Below are 18,826 nucleotides of genomic sequence, written 5' to 3' on the forward strand. Positions count from 1 at the left end.
GTTATTCATTATTCCTTACAGAATTCATGCTGTGGGTGTTCCTAGGCAGGTAACTGCATCAAGATCCTTTTGTGTCATGTGCTGGCGGTCATTCCCTCCAGCAGAATCAAGGGGATTTTTTTCTTTTTCCTGAGGAAATGTTGGGAAATCACCAGGACACAAATCCTGGATGTTATCCATGTGATAATTTAGCTAAGTTCACCTTGGGCATCATTTTCAATCTGCTGCTTCTACTGTTCCAATGCAGTAAAAACTTTCAGGGATTTTTCTTTGTTCTTTTCACATCTGGAACCTTCCTTTATCTGTTTGCTGTTGCACAGACCTTCCTGGGATTTACCACATTTCTGAAATGATCTTGGTCAAGAGCAGACTGCTCAGATAACTGAAAAGATGCCCAATTTTAAGGCCACTTATAAAAGTAATCTTTTTTTTTCCTCTAAATAACACACACTGTTACTGGGACTGACAGGCTCCTTTCAGTTTAATTTAGGCACAGGCTTGAATTTATGGTTGTCCTGATACCACTTTTAATGGCACTTGTCATAGACTGAAATTTAATGAGTCATGTGTGGAACCCTCCAGATTTGACACATGAAATGGTGGAGGTGTGTCCTTAAAGGCTGAAAAATGAGAAACTTGGGGGGAAAAAGAATGAATATGTCAATATTTGTGTGTTTACATGTGAAGAAACTGTAAACAGGTAATTTGGTCACCACACTTCCTTCAAAGGAATACGAGTCAAGTAACTGATGTTTCTCTACTGCAGAAACATGATTAAAGATAACAACGAAATTCTTCCACTAATGGGCAAGAAAACAAACCCACCTGGAAATCCCCCTGCAAACCAGCAAGAGAAAAAGGTGACTGAAGGCACTCCCACCAAGAAAAGGTAGGACTCAACTCAGTCTGAACCATTAAAATTCCCTGTTTATCTCCTTTGGGGCATCTTTGCACTGAAATACCACCAATATCTTTGTTCTGTGTAACCTCACAAAAATCTGATCTAATGATGGTTAATGTTTGGTATAAAGTGATCTTTTTTTTAAGAGATCACATGGAAGAACACACCAGGTTTTATCTAAGAGATGCTGGCCTGAAAAAAGGGAGCATTTCAAACTTAATCTGTCACATTTCCATGTGAGGCTATGGAGAGACAGAGGGCAGGGAGAGCACGATTGAAAAATTCTATCACAAACAGAAACCTAAATTCACTCTCTTTTTCATTAGTCTGGTTAATGAGGCTTTTTTGCTGTTTTATAAAATATTCACTTTCATTCATAATTGATATTAGAGAATTAATAAAGGGATTGAGGGTTTGTATTTAATATGAATGGGGAAATATGAGCTGTAATTCCTGCCTGATACTATGGAGTCAACTAAGTTACTGTAGAGTGAGGATGAATTTTTATTCATAAACTTTTCATTCTGAATAATTACTGGTTATTATGGCAATTTCTGAAACTCTGAAGGCCTGGCCAATTGTGGCTGTTCTGACATTTATAATTCTCAATAATCAGAGGAATCACTTTTCACAGGAATGGTGCCATTAGTTATTTGAGATCCACTGACTGGGTGGTCCAGTTTCTCTTTTTGTCATTAAATTCAAGAAGAGAAGCTCTTTGGTGGCATATGGGGGGAGACAAAGTGTCTGAACAGCTCATGATCCACCCAGCACTTCAAAAAGGGGCAATTCCCTGGCAGATTGTGGAGTTATAGGAACACTGCCAAAGCCGAGCCCTCAATCACTGAGCCCAAATCTCTCACTCCTTGTGGCCTCAGGAACAGGAACCTTGGGGTTTTTCCCCCTTCTCAAACCAGAGCTCAGGGTGTGGCTGGCAGCATTCCTGCAACACACAGCACCCACATCACGTGAATTTTAATGAGGGCTTTAACATATCCTATTAATTAAATGTTCCAACGCTGCTCCATGCTGCTGCTTCAAACCTCTCCCTCCCCTGCCCCAGCAGAGCTGCTGCACTCCCAGAGTGGCATTTCTCACTCTCAATATTCACTTTCTGACAGACAGTGGCATTCCCTGCTGGAATCCCCTGGAATTGGGGTGTTCTGGGGCTGGAATTGAGCACAGGAAGTGCGAGGGGAGGGTGGGGAGGAGGCTGCCAGGGCTGCTGATGGCTGTGGGCAGAGCCACGTCAGCACAGGGCTATTTGATGGCACCCTGCTTTGCACGGTGGCTTTGGGGTGTCATTTCCCTCCCATGACATGCCCAGGTAAGCCCCAAGGCAGGAGAGGTGAGATCTGTCAGCCCCAAGAGCAGGGTGCCCTTGCCAGCTGCTGCACAGATGTTGGGTGCCAGAATTAACGCCTGGACCATCGAGCCATTGGAGAAGGAGGTGAACTAGATAGATACTGTTATTTGGAACTAATAGATACTGTTATTTGGAACTAACAGATACTGTTATTTGGAACTAATAGATACTGCTGATTTTAGCAAATATCAGCAGGTTGTTCACTGGTGTCCTAATAATACCATTTTAAATAAGATTTTTTTTGCATTTTCCCATCAATGCAACTACTTCATCTTCCCCAAAACATCTTGTTGGAAGTGCAGTTAGATAAGACATGCCCTATGGACAAACCCATAAATATTAGGTGAATTAGAAAGGTTTTCCAGGTGACTACAGCAATATTTTAGAGCTGTAAGGCAGTTTGTGAACAACAGCCCCTGTGGGAGTTGCTGCATCCACCCCTGAAACTCCTCAGTCTGTGGGAGCTGTAGCAATATTTTACTGAGATCCAGTAGAACCAAGCCATTGATTTTTGCCTCTCAACTCTGCAGGCTTTTAAAAGGTGAAATCTTTTTTTTTGTATCCCTTTGTCTGTGTTGTTCCAAATTTTATTTCTTTTCACTATCAATATTTATGTAATTATTTATATAGAAAGCAATTAAACATTCTGCAGGCAAGGGGACACATTCAGCCCTGGCTGGTGGAAATGCCTGATGTCACTCAACGTGTGACCTTTCAAACTTTCTGATTTAATCACTATCACTGTTTGAAATGATCCATCCTGATGGCTCCTGGCTGGAAGAGCAGGGACTGGGATTTTAAAAAACCATTTTTGTGTGGCTGGGCAGTGACAGAAACTGGGTGCAAGGCTGGTTTAGAGATTGCTGCTCACACATGTCAGGATCTGATGCCATGTGTTCCAAAAATACCTTGGGAATTTTACCCATCTGCCAGCCTGGCAGAGCTGGGCACAGGCTGGGATCCCCTCAGGGAAAGCAGATAAGCCTCATCTTTAATGCCAGGAGAGATAAATGATCAAGCTTGCCCTTGGTAGTTCTTTTCTTGGTTTAAGGTTGGGCTTGCCTTTTATCACTGATATTTCTTTAAATGCACTGTCTTCAACAGTTCCCACTTTTTCCTGGAGATTGATGGTTTTGAAAGCAATGCCAGTCCCAATAACACCTCTCCCCCTGTGTTTTCCAAACCCATGGATTCCAATATTCGCCCCTGGTAAGTTCCAGATGCACAAGCAATGCTTCTGCTGCAAATAAATCCATTTTCTTCCAGCACCTTCCCTTTAATTCTCCTTGGGCCTCACTGCCAGGATTTCACATGACTTTTTACAGCTTTTGGTCACTTCAAAGACAGAATTTCACTGGAGATTTATCTTTGGTTTTATCTACTGCTGTTGTTTCTATGGAATAACTCAGGCCTCAGATCTGAATAAATTTAAAATCAGTTTTTTTTTTAATCTTAGCCTCTTATTAGAACAAACTCCATGCTCTCATTGGATGTTTTCTGCAGTGTGAAGACCACAGCCTAATTTAGCTGTTCCCAGCTGGCTGCTGACGTCTTCCCTCTATTGCTCATTAACAATCAAACGTGGAAATGCTGAATGTGAAATATTTAAAGCAGCCATTTATGCTGAATGAATAGAGAAAAATTATGACTGGGATGAATACATTTAATTTTAAAAAATGTGTGAGGTGCTAATAACCAATAATTATGAATAAGTGAAATATGTCACAAATCAGGCACAGGCCCAGAATCAGGCACAGGCCAAAGGTTTTTGTGGCTGAGGATGCCTGGTCAGCTTTTAGGAAATGGCTGACAGGCTGATTTTGGTTTCAGAGGAGAGGTGCCCAAATTTCCCCCTGTCATTCAGGAAGTGACCTACACATGTGCTTTGTCACCACATTACTCAGCTTTCTGCAGAGGAGACAGATGGAATGAGAATGGACTCAGAGCTCCCAGATTTATTTCAAAGACAAGGGAATACCAGCACAGCAGTGCTGTCCATGCATCTGTTTTGCCAATAATTAATAGCTCAGGTTCCCTAAATTATTAACCTGAGGTAGTTCATCCAATCTGAACCTCAGAGAAACAAAAATACAAGTAAGAAACTCATTTATCTTAATTTTTCTAAGTCAGATCTGCTTTTAGGACCGTGTGGAAATTATGTACAGCAATTACAAAATATCAATGCCATTGAAAATCCTTTTAATATATCACCTACACATCTATTTAGGGCCCAGTCCTCAATTTCTTTCATTCAAGTCAGCCACAAAACACTCCTGAATTGCCTCCAGTGTTCTGTGTAGTAAATCTTTAGGTAAATCTTTCATTGTGGGCTTGCAACCCCCTCACTGCTACTGATTTAGCACTTGTTTTGTGCCAGATGACAAATTAGGCATGTGAAAAGGGAGAACGCAAGCTTCAAGCATTCAGGGTGCTGCATAAAAAGCAGTGATCATTAAAAAGAAAAAAAAGAAAAAAGTTCCCACGGTTTTCAGGATCTGTAGTGAAATAATAAAACACAAAGCAGATTGCTTTCCTAATGTGGTCTTTTTTTAAAATATAATAAAATCCTGTGAGTCTCTTCATTTTTATCACTCACTTTAAAATCCATGTGGGAGATAAAATGATAGAATTAAAAGGCCAATGTCAAATTGGACTAATTTAAGCTCTAGTGCAGATACTGTAACCTGCCATTGACTGGTTCTTTGTGCAATTTGCCAAAATACCTGCTAATACCTTGGCACATTTGCTTTTCTTTCTCTACAGTGCATCTGCAAATGGGGAAGACATGGATTCCCCCCAGTCTCTTCAGGATGATGCCACTGAATACAGCCCCAATGTGGACAGCTGTGGGTGAGTGGAAACACAAATATTTCTCAGCACTGAGTCAATCTGTGGTAGGGTAGATTTTACCTATTTTTCCTGCCAGTTTAAAAAAAAAAAAAAGATCATGTTTGTACATGCCTTTCTGATCCTTCAATAATTAAATGTCAAAATAAGCAACTCTAATCTCTCAATTTTCATATTTAGTGTGAGGATTCTTTATATAAAATGGGTATTTTTTACATGGCAACACAGGGCCCACACACCACAACCAGGCCTGGAGTATTTCTGCCTGGGGGAAATATGAAATCATTCTTTTTCCAGAGTAAAGGATGATCAGAAAGTGGTGTAAAATGTGAGGTAAAGAACTCTGTTCTGCTGTGAGAGCAGCACCACGTAACCTCAGCATTGCAGTCAGTGTGGCAGAGCAAAGAAGTGTTCCTTCGCCTGTATTCCAGAAGAATGGATAAACTGAATAAAACCCACAAAATACTTGAAAAATGTGCTGTTTATAATAAAGCAGCCTCTCAACAGCCCACTTACTGCAAATGAGCAATGAGAGAAATGTTCTATCCATGGCAGCGGGGCAAGTTCATCCAGTCTGGGGCCAACAATTATATTTGGTCTTACTCTTCTTAAAAATAAAATAAACCAGGATAAGTTGCAGCAGCTGTTTCATGAATAAAGGATGATCAGAAAGTGGTGTAAGATGTGAGGTAAAGAACTCTGTTCTGCTGTGAGAGCTGCACCATGTAACCTCAGCATTGCAGTCAGTGTGGCAGAGAAAAGAAGTGCTCCTTAGCATTTATTCTAGAAGAATGGATAAACTGAATAAAACACAAAATACTTGAAAAATGTGCTGTTTATAATAAAGCAGCCTCTCAACAGCCCACTTACTGCAAATGAGCAATGGGAGAAATGTTCTGAGCTATCCTTGGCAGTGGGGCAAGTTCATCCAGTCTGGGGCCAACAACTGTATTTGGTTTTACTCTTCTTAAAAAAATAAAATAAACCGGCATAAATCACACCAGCAATTTCATGATGATTTCTTACAATCCAGTGCTACCACATGCCAAGGGCCTGAGCTGAGGAGTGCCAGGAAGAAGCTGAAGAGGAACCTGTTCCGGGCAGTGTCCGAGGGGAACGTGGAGGAGCTGCAGCGGCTGCTGGCCGAGCTCAGGGAGCGCTCGGGCGCCTGCACCTCCCTGCCCGTGCCAGGTGAGCCCTGCAGGCACCTGGCTGGTGCCTCAGCTGGGAGATTTTGTGGTTTTTTAGATTCTCTGCTGCTTTAATGTGCAATTCTGAGCTTTATATTAGGGAGTGGTGAGCTCTCACAAAACAATTCCTTGTCTAGCTGGGGACCAAGGACAAATGATCCAAATCTCAGGCCCAAGAGCACAAACAACGTGGGCCGAAGAGAGAAAAACAGGAAGGATGGGACTTCATAAGCTAAAGCATTAACTGGACAATTAACTCCAATATGCAAATGGCACAGAACTTATAAAAGTGAGAGACCCTGTGAGCAGTCATGCATTTTGGGACCATTTTGGTTCATCTTGGGTTCATTTTGTGCCCATTTTGGTTCATCCTGGGTTCATTTGTCACTATTTTGGTTCATCTTGGGTGCAGCCCTGGCTGGGCTCTTGTGCTGCCCAAGGTGGATCCATTGAGGAGATCCTTTTAATAAATTCCTGCTTTATTCTTTAATTCCATCTAGACTCTGTTCTAGGTCAGCCTTCACAAGGCATCAGGGGAGGCCTGCCAGCTCTTCTGGCAGCTGAGGGGCAGCCTAAACCTGGGAATGGTCTTTCATTCCCTATGAATGGTCCTTATTTCCCTGGGAATTTGGGAGTTTTGGCGCCAGGATGTCCAAGAGGAACACCAAGGTTGCCTTGGTGCTCAAGAACAAAGTGAACAGGATGGAGTACTGGTTTGGGAAATGGTTTGTGTCCATCTATATCCCTCAGGTTTCACCCCTAATGAACAGAAGCTTAATAAATTAAAAGGATTTAATCTCAAAATTCACTCCTGTAGATTACCTGATGAAGAAGTTCACGGCTTCAGACACTGGCAAAACTTGTCTGATGAAAGCTCTGCTGAACATCAACCAGAACACAAATGAGATAGTGAACATGCTCCTGTCCTTTGCAGAGGAAAATGGCATTTTGGAGAGATTTATCAATGCAGCATACACAGAAGAGGCATATAAAGGTATTGCCATCTGATAGCAGTTTCAGGTATATGGTTAAACATAACCTATATAAAATAATAAATCCCTTGAACCAACTTTTACTCATTGTCACTGGTGCAATATTTTGTGAAACATCATTAATGTTGCAGAGTGTGCTTGAGAGACTCAGCCCTAAATTCCTGTGTCTGCTTTTCCAGGCCAGACAGCTCTAAACATTGCCATTGAGAGGAGACAGTATGAAATCACCCAGAGCCTCATAGAGAAAGGAGCTGATGTCAATGCTCGTGCCCAGGGAATTTTCTTTAATCCCAAACACAAGCATGAAGGCTTTTATTTCGGTAAGTGGAATTGAGATATTTCTGAAAAAGTTAAGAAGAAATACCCAAAACTTCCATAAAATAAGAGCTTAATCCAGTACAATCAATATATTAAGATGGTTAATATAATATTTTCTATTCTGATGAAATAAACCATGATCATTTGTTGCATTTTGTGATTCTGCAGGTGAGACTGCACTGGCTTTGGCAGCATGTACCAACCAGCCAGACATAATTGAGCTGTTAATGGACAATGCCAGGACCAACATTTCCTCTCAGGATTCCAGAGGAAACAACATCCTCCATGCACTAGTGACCGTGGCAGAGGACTCCAAAACACAGAATGACTTTGTGATGAGAATGTATGACATGATCCTGTTGAAAAGCAGAGACAGAAACCTGGAAACAACCAAGAATAAGGAGGGTTTGACACCACTGCAGTTAGCTGCAAAAACTGGGAAATTAGAGGTGGGTGTGAGTTCAGCAGCATCCAAGAGAATCTTGTGCTCTGACACATCTCTTTCCAGGCTGGTTTGTATCAGTATCAGTGAGCTAATTTTGTTTAAAACACAAATATTTCCATTGCAGTGTTGTTTTAATGCTTCCAGGTTTCTCTGTAACTCCTTCCCTCTGTACAAACCACACAAGCTGTTTAGAACCAGCCTTCTGTTGTAGAGAAATTCTACATTTACCACCAAGCAATTTCAGAAATCTCACTAGAACTGCTCTGTTGTATTGCTGTAGAGTTTGGTTTGCATAAATCAACTGCAGTGTAAAGAATTGGCAATTGAATGATTTAGAAAGTAATTAAGTTCAAGGAAGGCATAAATGAACACATGGAAAATTGTGCTTTCATCCTTTAGAAAAATATCTCTGACAGAAAATCTGAAGGCATTAAAAACACAACTTATTTCTTAGAGGTTTTTCACCTCCAGTGCCCCTCACTGAATAACAAAATTACAAATACATTAAATTGAGCAACTGCACAAATTGTTACAGATAAAAGGTGGGAGTTTGGGCAAGTGTATTCTTGTGTTTCTCCTTTCCCTGAGCAGCACAGCTGCTGACAAATGATCTGTTCATGTTTTAGATTCTGAAGTACATCCTGAGCAGAGAGATCAGAGAGAAGCCAAACAGGAGCCTGTCAAGAAAATTCACAGACTGGGCTTATGGTCCTGTTCAGTCTTCTCTGTATGACCTGACAGAGCTGGACACCACTGCTGACAACTCAGTGCTGGAAATCATTGTCTATAACACAAATATTGGGGTAAGGTGCCTATTCTTATATAAAATATAAATTTATATTATTAAAATATAGCAAAAACATTATTATAATAAAATATTAAATTATTAAATAGATAAGAATACGATAATACAGTTAATATAATAATAAACTATTCTAATTATATTAAAATATAATTTTTCCCTAGCAGTATCCCCATATTAGAATTGTCAGCCTTGCAAACAACTGAATTGCTTGTGAACAGTAATTTTTGGTTCTCAGTTATTGTATCAGGAACAAGATAAATTTTATGCTGCTGCATAATGTCAGCTGCAAGCAAATATGCATTCAGCTCCTGCACCACAGATTAGTTATTTTGGGAGAGTCTTTTCCATCCCAGGGAGATCTGGCCCATCCCTGAGCACAGAGGTGTTTCTAGAGCAGCAAGGACAGCATGGAATGAAATACACAAAATTCACACCTAAAATTCAGTTTCCTTACAGGCAGCAAGATGAAATATTTAAAGTTTTTATTTATTTTTTTTCTCCTCAGAATCGTCACGAGATGCTGACTTTGGAGCCTCTGAACTCACTGCTGAGGATGAAATGGAAGAAGTTTGCAAGGCACATGTTCTTCATGTCCTGCTGCTTTTATTTCCTGTACAATGTGACATTAACATTGGTTTCCTACCACAGGCCTAATGAAAATGAAGTGAGTACAGCACCTGAAGCTCACTAAATTTTACTGACTTAAAAAGCAACAGTATTTCCTGAATTGTGTTTAAAATGCTAAAACAAGGCCAGATATTGGAATATCTGGGTATAGAGAGACCACATCCCCACATCTGTGTGGGAGCATCAGATCTGCATTTTCTGGAAGTGACCTGAAATACAAATAAATGATACAAAGACTGTGAAATTTCTGAAGGTGGGAAGAGAGTATTTGGGGGTTTTTTAAGAAAGAAAATTCTGATATTTCAAACATCACTCTTAGGGGGTTGATTGTGTAAATACATCAAGAAAATTCTCCCTGGAAGGGAAGAAATTGAGAACCCAGAGAGTTACAGGTGGGAGGGTTTCTGCTGCTTTTCCTTTCACCCTTCAGGAATGGAACAGAGATTTTCCTTCTGGATTTGCTCTGCAGGCTCCTCCTTATCCACTGGCTCTGACCCGAGGAGTGGGGTGGCTGCAGCTGTCAGGACAGGTGATGGTTATGTTAGGAGCAATATTTTTAGCCATAAAAGAGGTAAGATTTTTTTTTTTTTTTTTGTAACAAATATATACCTGATTTGTAAAGAACTTCTCTAAATTTATGAATATGCTGCTGCTGATATTGGCAATACACATGGCGTGTCTTTTATATGTGTAATTTTCAAATCTTTAACACAATCCCTTATTCAGAATGACCCTGGTTATACATTTGATTACAACTGTGAAATAAATATAAGGATATTTGCTTTTCAAATTGATCTGATATTTGTATAATATCAGTTTTGTCAAATTATTGGCTTTAAGGAAAAAAGAATTGCAAGTTGTAATGAAAAAGAAATCCCACGGTATAACTTTGCCATGTAAGTAATTAAAAACAGTAACTTAAATTGTGCCAGAGATGACAGAATTTTAACCTTTGAACTTACAGATATTAAAAATATCTGTAATATAAATTACAGAATTTACAGAGCCCTATAAAAAATTAATTCTAGAAGTTACCACATCTTATCAGTAGGTGGATTAGTTAAGAACACCAGTTAAATTATTTTGAAAAACAGATGTTTAGGTTCGTTTTCTCTTCACCATTTTCTGTTTCTGCCTGCACAGAGTGTGGCCATCTTCCTGCTCAGGCCCTCAGACCTGCAGTCCATTCTCTCTGATGCCTGGTTCCACTTTGCATTGTAAGTTTGACATATATATTTTTTTTTTCTACTATATATCAAATTCTCTATCTCATGGTCACAGAGAATGTGCTCCTGTAGCAGATATTCACTTTTTCTCCTCAAAATTATCAGTTTTAGAGGGATGGATGTAAGTTTGCCTGCAGCTATTCCCTAACACAAACTCTTGGCTATGCTGTCAGTAACAATTCCAGGGTTGATGTGGCTGGAGTGGATTTTTCCCACTTGCCAGTGGAAAATCTCTAATAATTCTATCAATTCATTAAGCTAAAGCTACAGTTAAATGGCTTCTAGAATGTTGTAAGGATTCTTACAATTCTGTCAGCATTATCTGCATTGAGCAGCTCTTTTGGGGAGAATAGTTTACCTAAATTAAATTTAATAAATATAATCCTTATATGTTAATACACTTATACTGCTTGCACTGACCTATTTTATCATTAAGCTATAATGCCAATTTCATGGGGAGAATAAAAAAGCAGCATGAAATTACAAATTAAGCCTAAAGAGCAGAGAAATCTTGTTTTCGTATTTTGCCATTCTGTTGTTGGTTTTGTGCTAGTAATTTCTCTTTTACGTATATGTTTGTTTTTTAACAGTTTTATACAAGCTTTGCTTGTGATCTTCTCTGTCTTTTTGTACTTGTTTTCCTACAAAGAACACCTGGTGTGTCTTGTTTTGGCAATGGCCCTTGGCTGGGCCAATATGCTCTATTTCACCAGAGGTTTCCAGTCCATGGGCATTTACAGTGTGATGATTCAAAAGGCAAGTTTTTCTTTTCTTTTACCTGCCTGATGATACTCCATTGTTCTACAGTCTAAATCAAGTATATTTACCAATTATATGTATTTTATAGTTTGTTTTTTAATTCCTTATTTCCAGTTTTTATGCATTACTTCAGCAGAACACAATATTTGTTCTTCTTCAACAGCAGGAACTAGTTTGTACCTTAATATTGACATTTTTATTACATTAAATATATGAGTAGCTTGTGTTTTTTCCAGCTAATGTAGTTCTGCAATTTAATAGCATCATAATCTGCAATGTCTGTATTGTACAGAATTAGTCACTCTCAGCACAGCAGGCTTGAGATAAAAAATCAGACCTTTGGGTTTGTTTGCTCAAGGAGAGCAGTCTGATGCTTCAGTGTGTGCCTCACCTGTGTCCCTGCAGAATTCAAAAGCACAAAGCTAGTTCTGAATTTTCATTTCTGTCAACTGTTCCATTCCATTTTCAGGTCATCCTGCAAGATGTGATCAAGTTTTTGGTTGTGTACATCGTGTTTCTGCTGGGATTTGGTGTAGGTAAATATTACCGGAGAAAAGCACTAATGCTCTGTGTGGGTAAAAATTTTAGCATTATTATGAATAAGAACCCTGTTTGCATGAGAGCTCATGCTGGGGTTTATTCTGGATGTTAAGTTTAGGTGTGAATAGGTTTGCCTCCCTGTCTCAAATCCCTGGAATCTCATTTGGTTGTGGACTCCTTCTACCTCCTGGAGCTGTCACCTGGCTGCTCTGTGTGGCTGGGCAGCTCTGGCTCTCATCTGCAGTTTGAATTCTTTGGGATGAAATCCCTGTATTCCTAAATAATGATTCTGTATTCCTAAATAATGATTGTGACTGAAACTTCCTTCTGCTTCCTTCCCAGCTCTGGCTGCCTTGATTGAGACGTGCCAGGAGGGTGGGGAGTGCCACTCCAACAGCAGCCTGGGGCCTGTCCTGATGGATCTGTTCAAGCTCACCCTGGGGCTGGGTGACCTGGAGATCCAGCAGAACTCCAAGTACCCCGTGCTCTTCCTCCTGCTCCTCATCACTTTCGTTGTGCTGACTTTTGTTCTTCTCTTGAACATGCTGATTGCATTAATGGGAGAGACTGTAGAGGATATTTCTAAGGAGAGTGAGCACATCTGGAAACTCCAGGTTGGTTTGGGAATTTGGGAGGTGCTTGGGCTAAAACCTTCATGCTGACACAGAAGGTTAAGTGTTAAAGATAATCCTCATTTGGTTTTGCATGAATAACAGACATAAATAAATCCAGTATTAGAGAATTGTAGGAACTTTGGAATTAACAATCTTAAAGATGATATCATGGCTTCGATTTCCAACCCATGCACTGTCATGACTTGCATTCCCCTGGTTATATCACCATATATCCCCTGGATGATCTGTTTCACTATTTTTCCAGGAATCTGAATCCCTGTTTGCACAAATTATCAGTGATTTGCTGGTTTTGGTGCTGGCTCTTGACCTGTTATAAACTGCAAACTGCATGTGAAATCAGACCACGGCTAACCATTCTCATTTTACTATTTACTGCCAATAGAGAGCCAGGACTATTTTGGAATTTGAAAAATTCTTACCAAAATGCCTGAGGAAAAAATTCCAGCTGGGAGAACGGTGTAAAGTGGCTGAAAATGACACCAGGGTGTGTTTAAGGTAAAGCAAAGCTGGAATCATGTGCTATCAATTCTGCTCTCTTTATGTTGCTTCAAGGTTATTTCTCCTCAAAACCCTCTTTAAAACATTTCTGTTATCTCTACAAATTATGCAGAAAAATACAATTTTTTTCAGTTGTAGCCAGTTGTTTAAATAGGGAAAATGTATAAATTTTTATGTAGGCAATCTTTTGATGAGAAAAGATTTTCATCTTCATATGTTTTGACTGTAGAAGCATCAAATCTGTTTGCAGTAAATGTCACTTTATCATAATCTCCTTTGAATGTCAGCTTAAAAGCAATCACAGTTAAGTTGATTGGTAATTGATGATTACCATATTAAAGAACTGTGCTGTTTAATGAAAAATACTTAAATATTTCAAGGCTGTACTAACAATGTGTGAAATTATGAAGTAGTCTTGATATTATTCTCACCTTCATATAGTGCAAAAGACATTCAGGCTTTAGTGCCAGCAAAGCAGGTGGTCAAGTGTGACAATCCCAGGAAGGAATCAAAGGGGAAGGTCAGGGATGTAGCTGGGGGATAATTCATGCTGATAACACAATTTATGTAAATGTAAACAGGATTAATGAAGTGAAATGGACCGAGTGGAAAACCCATGTTTCATTTATTAATGAAGATCCAGGGCCAACAGGTACTATGGAATTTTACGACACCCTATTTGAGAATCTTTTCTTAGAAATGCTTTTTGATCCAACTTTATACCTTTAAAAATATAAACTCTTATATTAAACCACATATTATTGTTAGAGAAACTAATGTTTAATATGGCAGTGGTGTTAAATTATTTTTAAAGACTTGGAGAGAGGGTTGGTGACAAACAAGTTTTGTAACATATATAGTGGATGAGCTAAATATTGGCCAGGAAATCCAAGACATCCATCTGCTGCCAGGGCAGGAGTGTCCTGGAGAAATGGAGAAATTTTTCTCCCTCTGAGGTGAAAAATTTCTGTAGAAGATATGGTAGCAAACTGAGAGCTTGCTGTTTAAATAAATACATGTTTTTAACAAAAAAAAAAAAGGTGCAAAACTCTGATCTTGCCTATACAGTTTCTACCATATCCTGTTTTGTTTACAATGCATTTTTTTGCAGATCCAAGCAAAATTCAAGATGATAATTCAAGAACTAATAGCAAAAACACCCTGAACACGTTTGAAGAAATGGATGATTTGCCTGAAACCTCTGTTTAGTTGTGCTGGGCTTGACGTGTGGCTCTTCTGAAGGTTAAAAGCATCAGCAGTGGATCTGAAAGCTTTGTGGCTGTTCTGGACAGCTGTAGCCAGCTGGAACACAAACTTTCAGTCACACAGTCTGATGGCTTGCACCCATTTATTCAGAGCAGCTGAGCTGAAATAAATGGGATTATTTCACTGGGTCAGTTCTGAGCCTCTCAAACTGTTGCTGTCCAAGTTTGCCTGATGCTCCACAAACTTGGCCTGAGATGTTTAACTGGATTAAAAAAGGTCAAATGTGAGATATTTCTTCTTTTAGTGGAAAATTAAGGTCATCGTGATCCCAATCTGCTGCTTTTTGGAATCCCTAACTCATGAGAAACTCATTTTGTGCATTGAAACAAAAAAGTTCTTGTTGTGGAGCAAAGCAAAGCATTTCAGTTCTGAAGATGACTAAATGCAGTATGTCATTTTGAAGTCACAAGGTTCTGGATACATTTGCAGCTTTTGCATTGACTGTCAGTATTACTGGGGGCTTGGGCCCATGAGTTGGAAAATCAGATCCCAGTGGCTTTGCCTGATCTGTTTTCCTCTGTGCAGTCCCCAGGGTGTAACTGGAGTTTATTGCTGTTTATTTATTATTGTGTGTCTGTGCCTCCCCATGAAACAACAGGGCAGAAATAGAATTCCTGATGGAGGATTTTTGCTCCAGTCACAATATTACTTTTCGTCCTTGACCCATCTTCCTACATAAAGAGTTACCACACTGGAAGTTCTTTTGAATTAATTTTTGCATTTAACCACTTCAGAAAAATCAGAAGTCAATTTCTTCCCCAGGTGAACAAAATTAATTCAGTGCAATGCAATTCCAGACTTTATTTTTTATTCAGAGGACTCTGTAATGCATTTCTGTAGCTTTTATTTAATTACCTGTGGTGACCAAGTACTATGAATTATATTATTAGTTTTCTAATAATATAATTCATAGTATTATGAATTTTATTATTTATATTTTTAGTTTTCTATTTTATGTGTGTGTATATATAAGGAGAAACATTTGTTCTGTGTGCTTTTAAATTTCAATTAACATGTGTCTCCAGTGTCATGGCTTTTCATCAGAATTATTCATGTGGTGCCTGTTTTAAAGGTGCTATTTTAGGTGAGACTCAGGGGAACTCAGTTCTGTGTTTGAATGATAATAAGAATTGCATTGGATTTTGCAGCTGTGGGCAAAATGATCCAAAAGACTTTCTTAAGACAGAAGAGAGCATGAGTGAAGCCTGCAGTGGGAAGGAAAATGCAAAATATTTACAGGGATGGTGCAAGTGGGTCCTGCTGCCCAGCCTGCCACTGACAGACACCATGCCCTGAGATTCCAGCCTTGCCTGCAGGGATGGATGGGATCCACAGGAGCCCTGGGCTGTGTTCTGGACACAGGAATTGGAGGGAAGGACATTTGTGTACCCACAGACCTCGTCACACCCCAGCACTGCTTGGCTTCCTCAGCAGGAGATGTGAGGATGAGAAGTTCCTGTGGTCTTGGGATCTTGGATTGTTGATTTTGCACCAAGGCTGCCAAGGAAGGACATTGCCTCAGGACTGCTCAGCTCTGCTTGGATCCTTTCTGTGCCAGTTTTGTACAAAGGGAAAAAAAAAAATACCTCTTCACACACACTCAGGAACCAGCCTGGGCTGTGAGGCCACTGGAAACACAACGAGGCCTCTGCACTGTGTTAAGGCTGCTCTGGGCTGTGAAAAAAGCACAAAAATCCCTACAAGAAACAAAAAAACCCCTATAAGAATGTGCTGTGCCTCTGCCCAGGCACAAACCTGTGGGTGAACTCAGGAACCAGCTGGGGGCTGCTCCTAAAAAACTCTCACTGAGGAAATCCCTCCTTGTGTGGCCACAGAGCTTGGCCACCTCACACCAACCACGTGCTGTCTCCAGATACTCTGAATAATGACTAGAGCAGGTAATTTTATGCTTTTTATACCATGTTTATTTAAGTTAAGGAAATAAAACTTGTCAATCAACATTGTCCTTTGGTTTTTGTTTGTTTTTTTTTTTTTATTTTATTGCCATAGGAGTGGTAAAAAGGCAAGGAAAAAATAGCCCTGCCCACATTTCCTTACTTGGGCTTTAGCCTTGCCCACATTGCCTTGTTTGGGTTTAGCCCACCCCACATTTCCTTATTTGGGTTTAGCCCCTCCCATATTTCCTTATCTGGGTTTAGCCCATCCCACATTTCCTTATTTGGGTTTAGCCCCTCCCACATTTCCTTATCTGGGTTTAGCCCTGCCCACATTCCCTTATTTGTGTTTGGCCCTGCCCACATTTCCTTATTTGGGCTTTAGCCCTGCCCACATTGCCTTGTTTGGGTTTAGCCCATCCCACATTTCCTTATTTAGATTTAGCCCTGCCCATATTTCCTTATCTGGATTTAGCCCATCCCACATTTCCTTATTTAGATTTAGCCCTGCCCATATTTCCTTATCTGGGTTTAGCCCATCCCATATTTCCTTATTTGGGTTTAGCCCCGCCCATATTTCCCTATCTGGGTTTAGCCCATCCCACATTTCCTTATCTGGGTTTAGCCATGCCCATATGCCCTTATTTGGGTTTTAGACATGCCCACATTCCCTGATTTGGGTTTAGCCATGCCCATATGCCCTTATTTGGGTTTTAGACATACACACATTTCCTTATTTGGGTTTAGCCCTTCCCACATTTCCTTATTTGTTTTAAGCCCCTCCCACATTTCTTTATTTGGGTTTAGTCCTGCCCACATTTCCTTATTTGGTTTAGCCCCACCAGTATTTCCTTATTTGGGTTTAGCCCCTCCCACTTTTCCTTATTTGGGTTTAGCCTCTCCCACATTCCCTTATTTGGGTTCTAGACCTGCCCACATTTCCTTATTTGGGTTTAACCCACCCATGTTTCCTTATTTGGGTTTGGCCCTGCCCACATTTCCTTATTTGGGTCTAGCCCCTCCCACATTTCCTTATTTGGGTTTAGCCACCCTCATTTACTATTAAATTTAATAGTAAATGAGGGTGACATCACATTTCAAAGGTAGAATATAGGAGTTATCTGGATAATTAATCTTTCAGTAAATAATTAACGTGTCTTTATTCAAAATTCTTAATGTTTATCACCTACTTGTCAAATGTGTAAAAAACAACTTTAGAAAATGAATTAAACCCCCATTTTTTTATCTTTTTAAGATGTTGACAGGCTTTGTCTCTACAGATACAGAACAAGTCTCTCCATATGGAATTCTTCTTAATTTCCATTCTGGAATACTCAGGTATGGTTTGTGCATTGCTCTTCATCAAAACAGAATAACTGTCTAAATCTTGTCTTAAATCAGAAGCAGCTTGAATTTATTCTGAAATACACTAAAGTGAAATGTAAAGCTTTTTAGGGTATATTTCTCTGAAATCCTGCTTTTAGCTTCTTTTAATGTTTGTAAGTATAAAAACAAAACAAACCCCAAGGCTTCCACTTCATCACAGTGGGGGTCAGTCACATATGCAGATAACATCATTTATTATACACACTCTTCCCCCATTTCTCTCTGCCCAGCTTCTCCTTTGTCTCACATTTTGTGTGTTTACCTGAGGAATTAATTTAAGGATTTAAGGATTAACCCATTGTAAAAAGTGTTGGTTATTGAGGGTTGGGGTTATGAAGTAGAAAAGCTGTAATTTTTGTATATAATGTAGTACTGTGGATGAGCTTCTTCATAAAAACTTCACAAAAATATTTATAAATTCTTTGCATCTATAGGAGTCTATTAGAACAATAAACAGTCATAATCAGCATTATGACAATAGATCTCAAAGTGCTCAGCAAGGTTAATTAAATTACAATTTAAAATTAGATTCTGCATTTATGTATCCCACAAGTAACTACTGAATGACCCTGGACTTCATAAGGAAACTCACTTTTTATATTAAAAAAAACTCTTAAGAAGTGCTCTGCTCTGAGACTGACAACCTGAGGTGTTTTGCAGTGAGTTTGATTTTCTCTGTTTTTACAAAAGCTTGTTTCTTTTCATAATAGGCAGCTTCATTAATAAATGTTGGATAGACTGTACAGTCCCCCTGATATGGAATTACTTCTCCATCAAGAGTCAAAAATTGAGGATCACCATTCTTCAGTGGCTGCCAGTCTTGATCCTTAGGGAAAGAAAATAAATAGAATATATTTACTTTCAGGTTTTTGTATATTTTATGTGATTCTTGAGTTAATGCTAATTATGCAAATTTCTGCAGTTTATGGTAAAAGCTTTTAAAGTAATTGTTTAATCTTAGTACCTCATTTTGTGTGTCTGGCCCTCATTTTCAGAATTCACTGGTAGAGTGAACTAGAAGGAAACTGCAGATGCTCACAATTGATTGAAAATTGAAAACAGACACTCGTTTTAGAATTTAAAATTAGATTTATACTTTAAAATATAAGCTGTCCTATTGGCTTTTTCTT

General features: G+C 39.4%; 2 protein-coding genes across 4 annotated transcripts in view; one reads left to right on the forward strand and one right to left on the reverse strand.

Moving 5' to 3' along the window:
- Window positions 1-770: 770 nt before the first annotated feature.
- On the forward strand, window positions 771-14,464 carry TRPV3 (transient receptor potential cation channel subfamily V member 3). The gene is made up of 17 exons (XM_054287183.1): window positions 771-889; window positions 3,372-3,476; window positions 5,031-5,117; window positions 6,148-6,305; window positions 7,122-7,298; window positions 7,476-7,616; window positions 7,783-8,063; window positions 8,686-8,862; window positions 9,370-9,528; window positions 9,961-10,062; window positions 10,635-10,708; window positions 11,308-11,473; window positions 11,946-12,012; window positions 12,359-12,630; window positions 13,034-13,146; window positions 13,731-13,801; window positions 14,261-14,464. Exons 1-17 carry the CDS (start codon window positions 771-773, stop codon window positions 14,356-14,358), a joined length of 2,367 nt encoding a protein of 788 aa, XP_054143158.1. The 3' UTR covers window positions 14,359-14,464.
- A 2,987-nt stretch (window positions 14,465-17,451) lies between these two features.
- The window catches only part of ASPA (aspartoacylase), a 47,250-nt gene continuing 45,875 nt past the window's right edge, over window positions 17,452-18,826 (reverse strand). For all 3 annotated transcript variants that reach the window (XM_054287148.1, XM_054287149.1, XM_054287147.1), the window contains one exon: window positions 17,452-18,522. In XM_054287148.1, the coding sequence (XP_054143123.1) occupies window positions 18,310-18,522 (213 nt within the window). In that variant the 3' untranslated portion in view covers window positions 17,452-18,309. The remainder of the gene's footprint in view (window positions 18,523-18,826) is intronic.

Source organism: Melozone crissalis, unplaced genomic scaffold, assembly GCF_028551555.1.
Source record: "Melozone crissalis strain CALT ecotype California unplaced genomic scaffold, PUWL_Pcris_2 ptg000057l_1, whole genome shotgun sequence".
Lineage (NCBI taxonomy): Eukaryota > Metazoa > Chordata > Aves > Passeriformes > Passerellidae > Melozone > Melozone crissalis.